General features: G+C 53.0%; 2 protein-coding genes across 3 annotated transcripts in view; one reads left to right on the forward strand and one right to left on the reverse strand.

Moving 5' to 3' along the window:
* EFS (embryonal Fyn-associated substrate) overlaps nucleotides 1-1396 on the reverse strand; it is an 11022-nt gene extending 9626 nt beyond the window's left edge. For both annotated transcript variants that reach the window (XM_077770420.1, XM_077770419.1), the window contains exon 1: nucleotides 206-1396. In XM_077770420.1, the coding sequence (XP_077626546.1) occupies nucleotides 206-223 (18 nt within the window). In that variant the 5' untranslated portion in view covers nucleotides 224-1396. The remainder of the gene's footprint in view (nucleotides 1-205) is intronic.
* IL25 (interleukin 25) lies at nucleotides 1177-11983 on the forward strand. The gene is made up of 4 exons (XM_077770421.1): nucleotides 1177-1255; nucleotides 8796-8962; nucleotides 9121-9365; nucleotides 11178-11983. Exons 2-4 carry the CDS (start codon nucleotides 8954-8956, stop codon nucleotides 11431-11433), a joined length of 510 nt encoding a protein of 169 aa, XP_077626547.1. The 5' UTR covers nucleotides 1177-1255; nucleotides 8796-8953; the 3' UTR covers nucleotides 11434-11983.
* Nucleotide 11984: the final 1 nt, after the last annotated feature.

Here is an 11984-nt window from a genome sequence, read left to right on the forward strand (position 1 = left end):
GTAACCTAGACCCAGAAGGAGCTGGGGATGAGGAGAGGGAGAAAGAGAAACAAAAGTGGTTTGGGGTAGGGGGTTGGACACAGCCTCCCGGAGGAGAAAGGGCCCAGGGAGAGAGACAAAGAGAAGGCAGAAATAAAAGTGACAGGAGTGCAGGGTAGACCGGAGAGGCCAAAAGTCCGCAGCCTCCTTTCCCTGGTGGACTCACCGACGTGGCTATGGCCATGGCCTTGGCCTCCTGCGCGGCCTTCTCCAGGCCAGGCTCGGTTTCGCTGACTTCAGCAGCGGCCGCCCCGCACCATGGAGGCGGCCCCCGGCTGCGGCGCCTGAGTCGTGGCCTCCCCGGAGGTTGGAGGAGGAGAAAGAAAGCCCACAAAACTCCCCAAATGGGAGGCAGCTTGGCCGGGCAGGAGGAGGAGCGGGGCGGGCCGGGGCGTCGCTGCGGGACCTCATCCAAGGGCGCGCGCTCCGGGTTGTCCCGGGGGCCACGGGGTTGGCCAGGCCCCCGGAGCTGCCTGCCCTAGGCCGCGGAGGGACCCCGGGTCTGCATGGGCCGAAAGCTCCCTCCCAGGGCTGGGGCAGGCGAGGAGGCGGGAGCTGGGGCCACGCTCGACGCCTCGCCAGGCCGCTCAGGACGGCCCCGAGGGCTGGGAGAAGCCGCAGAAGCGGTTGGGCTGGACGAGCGAGTTCAGAGGCCAACCCTCCCCACCCGGGGGCCGCGGCGGTGAGCGGTGCTCCCAGGGCTGTGGTCAGGGCGGCCCCGCTGCGAGGGGGTGGGGCGAGCGAGCGCGGAGTCGTTCGCCCCTCTTCAGACTCGCTTAAGTTGGCGAAAGGAGGCCAGGCTGGCGCCGAAGGCCCCCGAGAGCGTGGCCATTGGGGCTGCGCTGCCCGAGTGGCTGCGTTCCGCCCAGACACTCGCACCCCCGGCGGCGAGGCGGCTTCACACTCACGCACACTCACTCTCAGCACGCCCGGGGCTGGGGGGCGCCGCGACGGAACCTCGCTCCCCGCACGCGGGCTCGGCCCGAAGGGGCGGGACGGCTTTCCACGCGCCGTCTCAGGGCCCAGCCGCCGCACGCCGCCTCCCCGCGGTCCGCTCACGCGCACCCCCGGCAGGGCCCCCTCGGCGCGCCCCGGAGCCCTGGGCAGCTCCCAGGTGGCTCTGGGGACGGAAAGAAAGGCCACAAAGCAAAAGAAGCAGCAAAGAGAAGGCGAAGGAGGAGCAGGGGCCAGGGTCCTGTGGACTCGCCTGGAGAGGGTAGGGGAACACTGAGGGGGCTGCGAAGGCTCCGGGGGGGCGCGCGTGGCCTGCGGGCTCAGGCCCCGCGCGCGGCTCCCCTTCCCTCCCCTTCCCGGGCTCCCGGCTCTCTCTCTCTCAGGGTAGTTCCTTCCTCCTCCCCTCGGGCCCTCTCCGCTCCGGCGCGGGACTCAGTCCTGGGGATTAAAAGAAAGGAGGGAGGGGAAAAGGGAGGGGAAGGGAAGGGGCGGAGGAGAAAGGAGGACGATTCCTCCAAAGGCGGGTGTTGAGTTTCAGCTCGAGACCCTCGGGCCAAACTGCACGCCCCCTCCCGGGCCCTCTGTGCGGCGCCTCTTCCTCTCCGTCAAGGCCGACCTCCCGGCGGTCTGGTCCGTTTTCTCCTGGGAGCTTCCCTCACCCCGCCACGCCCCCGCTCTGCCCAGTGAGCCCCGCGCCTCTGTCTGCCTCCCTTTCATGAGCCCCACATCTGTCCTTCCCTTGGGAGGGAGCGCGCTCCCTCCTCCTTTCTGGGGTCCTCAGCAGAGCGTCTCTTCTCTCTGGCGTTACCTCCGCAGGGGTGGCAGCGGTGGCCAACCGTTCTTGCGGGGGACAGCGGGGGTCTGCAGCCGGTCATGGATTCTGGCCCTGGCGAGAGAACATGAGCCTGGTCCCAGAGCTGAAGGCGGGCGGGTTGTGCCGTTCTTACACTTCTCTGCCAGTCTGGGCCTGTCCCCCGCCCTCACTCTGCCTCACTCGGCTGCCACGCGGAGCAGGAGTGGGGAGTGCGGGCACAAAAGGGCAGACCTCTTTCAGAGGATCTGGGATCAGCTGCAAGGACAGGGTTCTTGGGTTCCCACACTTCTCCTGACCTATTACTACTCCTTAGTGTGTGCTGTTCCCTCCAGCTACCCCCATCTCCTGCTTCTTCCTATTGGGACACACCTCAAAGCATCTTAGGCTGGAAGGGAGCCTTCCTTCTTCCATTTTTGAAGTTTCTAGTATTTAAAAAATGAGATGCCAAACAGGATTAAAAAGCTGTAGTAGATTTTCAGTGTTTACATTTAACAAATTAACACTTCAAACACATAAAACAGACAATGACTCTATGTATAACTTCATTTGTAGATAACATCAGAAGTCTAATTCAAGGCCCTTTGTGAACCTGAGGATGCCTCCTTCTCTCCCCACATTCCACAGGCCCACACATCCAGGCATTTTCTAGGAGGGGAAGGGGATACCTGGCCTGGTTCCCCTTCCCTGTCACCTGGGCACCTGTGAAGAGCCCCGTGGGACCTATGCGGTGGGTTAGGAAGAGATTTCAGGGTTAACATGGAGATGGACAGTACAGTATTGGTTCTGGGCTTCACTCAGAGATGTGTGCAAACGGAAGGTGGGCCTGGGAACTCCAAACAGACTTAGACACCCTTAGGGCAGTAGAGGAACTTATACATTTCCAGATGCATCTGAAGGGAGAGCTCCCCAGTTCAGCTCCAGCCCCTGTCCAGTCTCCTCCAGACCCCAGTCCTGGGGGCCTGGCTGCCTGGAACACGGACATTCAGCTGGTGGGGAGTGACTTGGTATGCTCTGCCCAGAGGACTGCCAGGGCAAATTGGGACCCAAGATGGAAGTGGGCAGGAATTCCAGTTCCCAAAGATGAATGCTCAGGCACAAGGAGAAGTAGATGGAGGTCAGAAAAGATTAGGCAGAAAAGAAGTTCTAGGACCAGGCAGAATGGTGGTTTGGGAGGTGGGCATTGGGGCTCACTGCCTGTAGCTCAGTGTCTGGGGAAATAAATGTAGATGAGGGAGAGCAGAATACAAACCTGCAGGAAAATAAAAATATGCTTCTGGAGTGTCCAGGCATGAAATAGAGCCAGTGAGACTCAAGAATGAATTCTGTTTTATTAGCTATGTGATCTTGGTCAAGTTATATAACATCTCTGAGTCTCAGGTCTTCATCTGTAACAGTGTCTTTGGTGAAGAGTAAATATATATAAAATGCCGAGGGCAAAGATCTCCCTGCCTGACTTTTCTTCACCTTGGCTCCTTTTGCCACCCCCCTACTTGTACTTTTTTTTTTTTTAATAGTTTATTGTCAAATTAGTTTCCACATAACACTCAGTGCTCATCCCCACAAGTGTCCTCCTCCATGCCCCTCCCCCCTCCCCCCACATCCATCAGTCCTCAGTTTTTGTCAGCATTCAAGAGTCTCTCATGGTTTGCTTCTCTCCCTTTCCCCCACCATTTCCCCCTTCTTCTCCCCCTTGTTCCTCAGTTAAGTTCCTCCTAATCCTCCTATACGTGCAAACATATGATATTTGTCCTTCTCTGCCTGACTTATTTCGCTCAGCATAACACCCTCAAGGTCCATCCATGTTGCTACACATGGTCAGATTTCATGGTTTCTCATTGCCATGTAGTATTCCATGGTATAGATAAACCACATCTTCTTGATCCATTCATCTGTTGATGGACACTTAGGCTCTTTCCGTGTTTTAGCTATTGTGGAGAGTGCTGCTATGAACATTGGGGTACATGTGCTCCTATGCCTCAGCATTTCTGTATCCCTTGGGTAAATTCCTAGCAGTGCTATTGCTGGGTCATAGGGGAGTTCTATTGTTAGTTTCCTGAGGAACCTCCACACTGTTTTCCAGAGGGGCTGTACCAGTTTACATTCCCACCAACAGTGCCCCTACTTGTACTTTGATGAAAATTGGAAGTGTTTCTTTGTTGACACCTGGAGGAGCCGTTCCCTGTCCTTATCTTTGCCTTCTCCTTTGCAGAGGTTTTAAGGCGATTCTACCTTGTTTAGGGAGAGCTCTGGGGTCCAGGTAAGGTTGGAGAAAACCCAAGCTGGGCTCTTAGACCCTAAGTGGGCGACAGGCTACTGGCTGCTTGGCCCTCAGCTTCAGGGCTTGCCCTGGCCATATTCAAGGGACAGAAAGGAAGGAACCACTCCACCTGGCTTTCTGGACCCCTGCTTCTCTCCCCTTCTCAGCAGGGCCTACCCCTGGTCTCTTCCATCCTACACCATGACTTCCTTGATCTGTTTTTACTCCTCTTGCTGCTCAAAACTCAGGTGCTCAAGAATTCTTCCAGTTCTCCTCTCTTTGGACCCCAGAGCACCCAGATTGCCTGGATTCTACTCCTGGTTTCAATACTAGTTAGTGACCTTGGCATGACCTCTTGGAGCCTCTGGTTCCCGGTCTATATAGTGGGGATAATAATGGAACCAATAGCATCAGGCTTGTTGTGAGGATTAAGAAATTCCTAACAGGGTGCCTGGGTGGCTCAGTTGGTTAAGCATCCAACTCTTGATTTCAGCTCAGGTCACGATCTCAGAGTTCATGGGTTGAGTCCTGCATTGGGCTCTGTGCTGGCAGCATGGAGTCTGCTTGGCATTCTCTATCTCCCTCCTCTCTCTCTCTCTCTCTCTCTCTCTCTCTCTCTGCCTTTTTCCTGTTCTCAAAAATAAAAATAGCTAAACATTAAAAAATAAAAAGAAATTCCGGAGTACCTCACCCATGCTGTGTAAATGTTGGATAAAAGCAACTATTATTCTTGTTATTTGATGGCAGCCCTATGGGGGCAGCAGAAGGTCAAGGAAACAGTGAGTGCCCTTGAGAAACTCACATCCTATAGATCATGCTTGAATCCAGTCAGTACCTTCGCCCTTACCTTAGAATAAAGTCCAAATGCGATATCACAACCTGGAAGACCTTATGTGATTTGGCCCCTGCCTAGGTCTTTACCTTATGTCATCCCACCCTCCCCCTTATACTTTGCTTTCCATCCACACCGTCCTTTCTGTTTCTCAAATATGCCAAGCTCTTTCCCACTTCTGGGACTCTGCATGTCCTGCTACCTCTGCCTAGACGATTCTTCCCTTATATGCTTTCCATCATCATGTCAAATTCTGTATCCTCATAAAGGATTTTCCTGGCTTTCCAAGTTGAAACAGCTCCCTCCCTCTACCCCCTCAGCCCCCATCTCATAACACTTTCATTTTCTTCATACCACTAATTTTTATCAGGAATTATCTTGTTTCCTTGTTTATCATCTGTCTCTTCCTAAAATGTAAGCTTCATGAAGCAGAGAACTTATCTGGCTTGTCCTCCTCTGCACTCCTGGTAGCATTTAGAATAGTGGCTGGCACACAGTAGGCACTCAATAAATAGCTGGTAAGTGAATGAAATAACAGGGCAGCCATGACTGTAGGACGAATCTGAGTAAGCCCAGGGCCCTCCATGGGCAGGCACCAGTGCTGGGCTGGGGGAGGGAGTTGCTGGGCTCTTTGTCCAGTTCACCCTGATTCTCCATGTGTCGCCCAGGCCAGACAAGGCTCTCTTTGAAGGCAGGTTCCTAAGCCCAAGCATCTTTGTACCTAAAGGGGATACTATAATTAGGTAGCAACCAGTACCATTAATCACTTACTAATCAGGACACGGGTGCAGTATTCTGGAGACCCCCATCTGGGACAGGCCTTCAGTTGCTGGGTCACAGGCAGGTTGTGATTTAGAAGGGACCCCCTGGGCTGAGGGCAGCATGCTCTTATCAGCAGGAGCAGGCATATCTCAGTATTTTAATGACTAGTGTCCCTACCTCACATCAGATGTGTGCAGATAAGCCTCATCAGACTCTGCTGAGTCCTGTGGTTTCAGCATTATTTCAGGAGCTGGGATCCAGGGCAGCTGAGCTGGCTGGTGCTTTTGTGGTCAACAAGGTTACCCCCTCAAAAACAAAAACCACAAACCCTTCTACAAATGAGGAGAAAGGTCCAGAGAGGGCCTAAAGTCAAGAAATGACCAGAGGCAGAGTCAGGGCTTCAAGGCAACAGGTGAGGACTGGGATGTCTTTCTGTGAAAGGGCAGGACAGCCACATATCTAGCTTTCTGAAAGCCCCTAGAGTCTTTCCTGACCAGAGGTAGGGATATGTTCTGTTATATCTCCCCTGCCCTTTCCTGCTGGGTGCTGATTCCTCTTTTAGGGACTCAGCCAGCCCCTCCTGACTGCCAGTTGGGCCCAGGCAGGTGAAGACAGGTGCTGGGTGAACTTTCCTTTGTTTCCGCCTCCAGCATTCTTCCCATTGCCACCCCTATCTCCCCACACCCCAGAGGATTCCCTGGAAGCTGAAGTGACTCAGGGATTCCAAAACTAGTTACCCTAGGAGGAAAACCCTCTGGAAAATGTTTCTCATGGCAGGGGATCACCCTAAGGAGTCTCACAGAGCTGCTACTGAGATAAGGGCAGAGGCTGAGCAAACCCAAGGGGGTGGGGTGTGTGTGACTCAGAGCACAGGTTCTCAGGTCAGAACCAATCATCCTAGTGGGGGAAAGGCCGACTGGAGGGGCAGCTGTGTGCTTGGATGGGGGGGGGGCTCTTCTGCCTTTTAGGGGTTTCCTCAGAGGACATCCTGGTACAGAGACAGGGGGACACCCCCAAAGGCCTCTCCTGAAGGGCAATGTAGCATCAATAAGTGAAACAAGTAGCCGGGATCTTCCAGCTCTTTTGAGCACCCCATCCTGGGCTCTGCGGCTGTGATTGGTTTGGAAGACATCCAAAGGAATCCAGCTCTCTTGGGAGGGCAGCACCCTCAGAGCCTTTTCTGGGGTTGGGGGTTTCTCAGGAACACCAAAAGCCACCCTGGTGGCCATGTGCCAGACCAAATTCTGGGGAATAAGGAGCTAGAGCAGTGGATCCTAGCCATCAGGGCTGAGTGCCTGAGTGGGCAGGAATATCCCATGGCCTCTGGCAGGTTCAAATGAGACCTGTTGTGGTCCAAGCCTGGGTAAGTAGGAAAGCACATACTGCGGGGATTTCTCATCCATTTGCAGCTTACTGGGTGTCAGCACAGTGTGTCATCTCCATGCCAGGAGATTAGGTTTGAAGTTGCTCAGGGCTGGAGTGGAAAGCCTGCTCTGCCGCTCCCTAACTGTGCAAGCTTGGGTAGGTTACTAAATTTGGTTGAGTCTTAGCTTTCTCATCTGTAATATGGGGATAATAGTTTCCATCTCATGGTCTTATCGTAAGGATAAAATGAGCTGATGCATATGCAAGGCTTGGCACCATCTGGCACGTGACACTCAGAAACTGAGGACAGTGACATGCAGAAATGAGAGGGCGTCAGCGAGCATACGGCAGACAGTTGGGCAATGGGAGCCCGGTGATGTGTTCCTGGCCTCAGTGCTTTTCCTGAGCTCCTGCTCTCCCAGCCACCACCTATTTCTCCTAAGCCCCCACCTCACCCCTAGTTCCAGGCTTCCCCCAAACCACAGAACATCTTCTCCCAATTCTCCAGACTGCCCCCTGCCCTCATCACTCTTCTGCTCTGGGGCTGCTCTGCCCTATAACATTTGAAGGATTCCTTCTCATTCTGCAGTTTAAGTTATTCCTGGTTCCCTCTGTTTATTTTGAGTCCCTGGTTACTAGAGGAGTATTTTCTAAGGGAAAGCACATGCAAATCAGAAACCATCATTCTAGAGACCATGTCTGTGTATGAGTGTGTTGGGGTTGGGGCGGTTGTGGGTGTGGGGGATGAGGGGGGTCGATGGGCAAGGATGGAGAAAAGAGGCCTGGAGGGAAGTTGGTGGCTGACTCTCAGGGAAGTGTCTCCCAGGTGGGGGCACCCCTGGCTGACCCATGTCTTTGCCATAAGGCCTAGTTAAAGCATTTTTGAGCACACATGCTCCCTCAGTGGCCCAGGGAGCTGGGGGCAGGGCTGAGGCTAGGTGGGCTTGCCCCATGGCCTAAGAGGGGCAGCTACCCTTGCTATGGCCCTTGTCCCCAATGCCCTGTGAGCAGGGGTAGGGACAGATCTGTTATGGAGCCAGGACTTCCTGTTGGGTCTTATTGAAGCTGTTAATAACCGAGCCCCTTCTCTTCCTGGCCTCACCTTCTCATTTGTGCAATGGAAGCAACCACCTACATCTTCTTCCATCAGACCCTGAGCATCCAGCCAACAAACTGATAGGGTCTGGGTATCCCTGGCAGTCCTATGAGGTTAGACCTGTATCCCTGATCCAGAGGAAGTCAGGGAAGGTTGGGATGGGGTGTAGGGCATCACTACTGGAAACGGCGAGGGGAAGTTAGGGAGTGGACAATGAGGAAGAAATCTTAGATGATGAAGGTCCTAGTAGTTGGGGTCATTGAAAGTGAGGAAGGAGTCAGAGAACAGAAGGGTTGAGGGACAATGAGGACAGAGGGAAAGGTTCACTGATGTGAGTGATCAGGAGGGTGTTTGAGAAAAAAGGGAATGGTGGAGACCAGGCCCTGGGGGGTGGGGGAGCATGGAACTGAGGCCTCCTGAAGACAGACCAGAAGATGTTTTCTAATTTGGGGTACCAGGCCAGTCAGGGAAATTACCATAATGCCAGTTCTCAACACCAAGAATAGCAGAATACCATTACTTTGACCCCATGCCAGGAAAGGTGCAAAGAACAAAGTGTCCCAAATAGTCTACCAAGGTGTGATGTGAATTATAACTTCCATGCAGATGGCACTTTATCAGCCCTTTGAAAACCCTTTCAGGGTTTTTTTTATTTTGTTTTGTTTTTTAATGTCAGGTCACTCCCTCCAAAAGGTTGTGGAAATAAATTTGAATAAACAAAACAGGTTTGCTGAAAATAAAACCAGGACGCCCAAGCTGCTCCAGTCAGCCTGCTTCCACAAGGCCCCACCTGTCAGCCATTGCAGTACCTTGGCTGGGCGAGCAGCATCCAGTATGAACCAGGTGAGTCCAAGGGGGCCTGGCAGGTGCTGGGACATTGCTGAGGGTGGAGAGAGGCCAGGTTTGGGGCTGGGGATCAGGTGGAGCTGGAAACCAGGATCACAACTGGGGAAGGAATACCCAGATTAGTTGAGAGGTCTCTTACTGGGCTTTTCTTATAGGTGGTCGTGTTCTTGGTAATGGCCATGGGAACCCACACCCTCAGTATTCGGATCAAGAAGGACTGCATCCACTGGTCCAGGTGCTGCCCCAGCAAAGGCCAGGACTCCACTCATGAATGGCTGACGCAGAACACTGTGCTCATGACCCCACCAGAGACCACTAGCCTCATCCACCACCCAGAATCCTGCAGGGCCAGTGAAGATGGACCCCTCAACAGCAGGTCTATCTCCCCCTGGAGATATGAGTGAGTCTGCAGCCCCCTCCCAAGTTCCTGCATGTGTGCCTGTCAGAGTATATGCGAGGGGCCAGGGGAGTTCCACGCAATTCCAGCCTGCCCCTTTTTATCTCAGAGACTCCATAAAGGTTTGAGCGTTAGACAAGGCCTAGTCTGGGTTCTAGATCTGACTCTTATTGGGTGACTTTGACCCAATTACTCAAGTTTTCAAAGCTTATTGTTTCCTTCCCTCTCCTCCCCTCCCCTCCCCTCTCTTCCCTTCCCTTCCCCTTCCCTTCTCTTTTCTTTTCGAGAGAACACATGTGGGGGAGAGGGGCAGAGAGAGAGAGAGAGAGAGAGAGAGAGAGTCTTAAGCAGCCTCCACACTGAGTGCAGAGCCCTACTCGGGGCTTGATCCCACAACCCTAGGATCATGACCTGAGCAGAAATCAAGTGCCAGATGTACAACTGCCTGAGCCTTTGATAATGGGCAGTCTTACTCTTTCATTTGGTGTGCCACACATATGTTAAAATTTTCTATTTGTGCCATGATGTAAAAAATATTAGGAAGCACTAAAATCAGGACAACAAAGCAAAATATTAAAAATTAGGGCCTAAGGGATCTCTACCCTGTGTTTTCTTGGGTGTCTGTGTTCCTATTCCCCATAAATGTAACTCTGGCTTGGCCTTGGCTTTGGGGATGGGTGCACAAGTTCAGGGGGAAGGGAGAAGGTCAGCTCTGATTGAGACTAGATCCAGGGAGAAGACTGCAGGTCGCCATGATTTGAAGTGGTCTTAGAAGTCTGGCTAGGTCCTGGGCTAAATGCAAAAAAAGTGGGATCCCCTATGGGGAGGTTGGGTGCCTGATGGCTGACTTGGCTGGGGTCCAGACCCCTTGTTTGGAGGCGACAATCTCCTGATGACTACACGGCTGATCTTCCCCAAAGTTTTCTTTGCGGTACTCGTCCCACAAACTTCTCCTCAGAAATTAATGATGACAGTTAAATGTGGGAAAAGCTGCTCTAGCCCTCACCCCTCAGAGATTCATAATGTGCTCAGTGCATTAAAGGCTGTGAGAAGTCTGTGGAAAAGAAGACATTGTATTTCCCCAACTCATTTGGCCACAGGCCCCTTTTCTTGCAGGGTAGTTACGAGGGATCCCTCTCTGGGAAACGGTGTGCTAGCTGAGCCCCAGCTCGGGACGGCTTGTCTGTATGAGAATGGTCTTACAACCCAGTGGTTGTTTCCTGCCAGCCTTTGGGAGTCTCAGACATTGGGAGCATCTACTTTTCAAGTCTTGTTTTGGCCACAAAATCCTTTCAGAATAAGTAAATAAGTCTTACCACGCACACTTATGTGTATTTATAATATATGCATAAAAAGTGTCTGGAAGGATGTGCAGGAAATGGTTGACAGTGGCTCCCTCTGGGGAGTGAGACTCGTAGGGAGACAGTGAACTTTACAGTTTTTTATACTTGGACGTAAGAACAATTTTTACTTAATAATAATAATAATAATAATAAAAAACCCTAAAAGTGTAATGACAGTTACAGAAAGAAACCTCATGCCTGAGGCTGCTTGTCTTCCCCTGCCTCGGCAAAGGCTCCTGGAATCAGAAAACCACTCTTCCTCCCCAGCCCTCACTTACAGTAGGGAAAACAAATCCCAGACAGGAGGGGGTGACTTGCTTAAAGTCACTCAGCAAGTGGGTGCAAAAGCTGGGACAAAAAGCCAGGCCTGCCTCACTACCAAGTTTCCACGCGGAGCCCTCCCTGCTTCTGGCCCGTCCCCTGTCTGCCCTGCCAGTCTCCCTCCAGAGTCTGATGAGTGCCACCCCCGCAGGTTGGACAGGGACTTGAACCGGCTCCCCCAGGACCTGTACCACGCTCGTTGCCTGTGTCCACACTGTGTCAGCCTACAGACTGGCTCCCACATGGACCCCCTGGGCAACTCGGAGTTGCTCTACCACAACCAGACTGTCTTCTACCGGCGGCCATGCCCTGGAGAGCAGGGTGCCCGTGATGGCTACTGCCTGGAACAAAGGCTCTACCGCGTCTCCCTGGCTTGTGTGTGTGTGCGACCCCGAGTGATGGCCTAGTCATGCGCCCATGGCCAGTTCCTGGTTGGAACAGTGGAACTGGGTGTATGACCACCTGCCATGGTGAGCCAGGAACCCGAATGCTCACCCCCTTCAAAGCACTACTGGAGCAGCAAAATCATGGGACAGGGTGGAGGACTTTGGGGGGATCCGCACTTTTCACATTTGGAGTGGATGGGAAATGCAGGGTGAAGCAACGGAGCTGCTTGCGGCCACTAGAAGAGGGCGTCCTGCATTTCCTCTTGGGAGAGGTCATTAAGGCCCTGCTCCTTTCTGGAGCATCCCCGTCTCTTCCTTTTCTCCCATCCCCAGATGGCCTGGCACAGCACAAGCACTTTCTTGCTACTTTCCCCTTTGTCAATGGAGAGCCCCTCATTTCATTTGTTCGTTCATCTGTCCATCCATCCATCCATCCATCCATCCATCCATCCATCCAACACTCCTTGAGCATCTCCTTTGCACATACCTTGGTGCAGTTACTAGGCTCTGAGGAAGAGGCTGCTTATTGAGCATTGAGAGACTTATCCAAATAAATAATCTGTATTTAAAAC

Source organism: Crocuta crocuta, unplaced genomic scaffold (assembly GCF_008692635.1).
Source record: "Crocuta crocuta isolate KB4526 unplaced genomic scaffold, BGI_CrCroc_1.0 scaffold175, whole genome shotgun sequence".
Taxonomy (NCBI): Eukaryota; Metazoa; Chordata; class Mammalia; order Carnivora; family Hyaenidae; genus Crocuta; species Crocuta crocuta.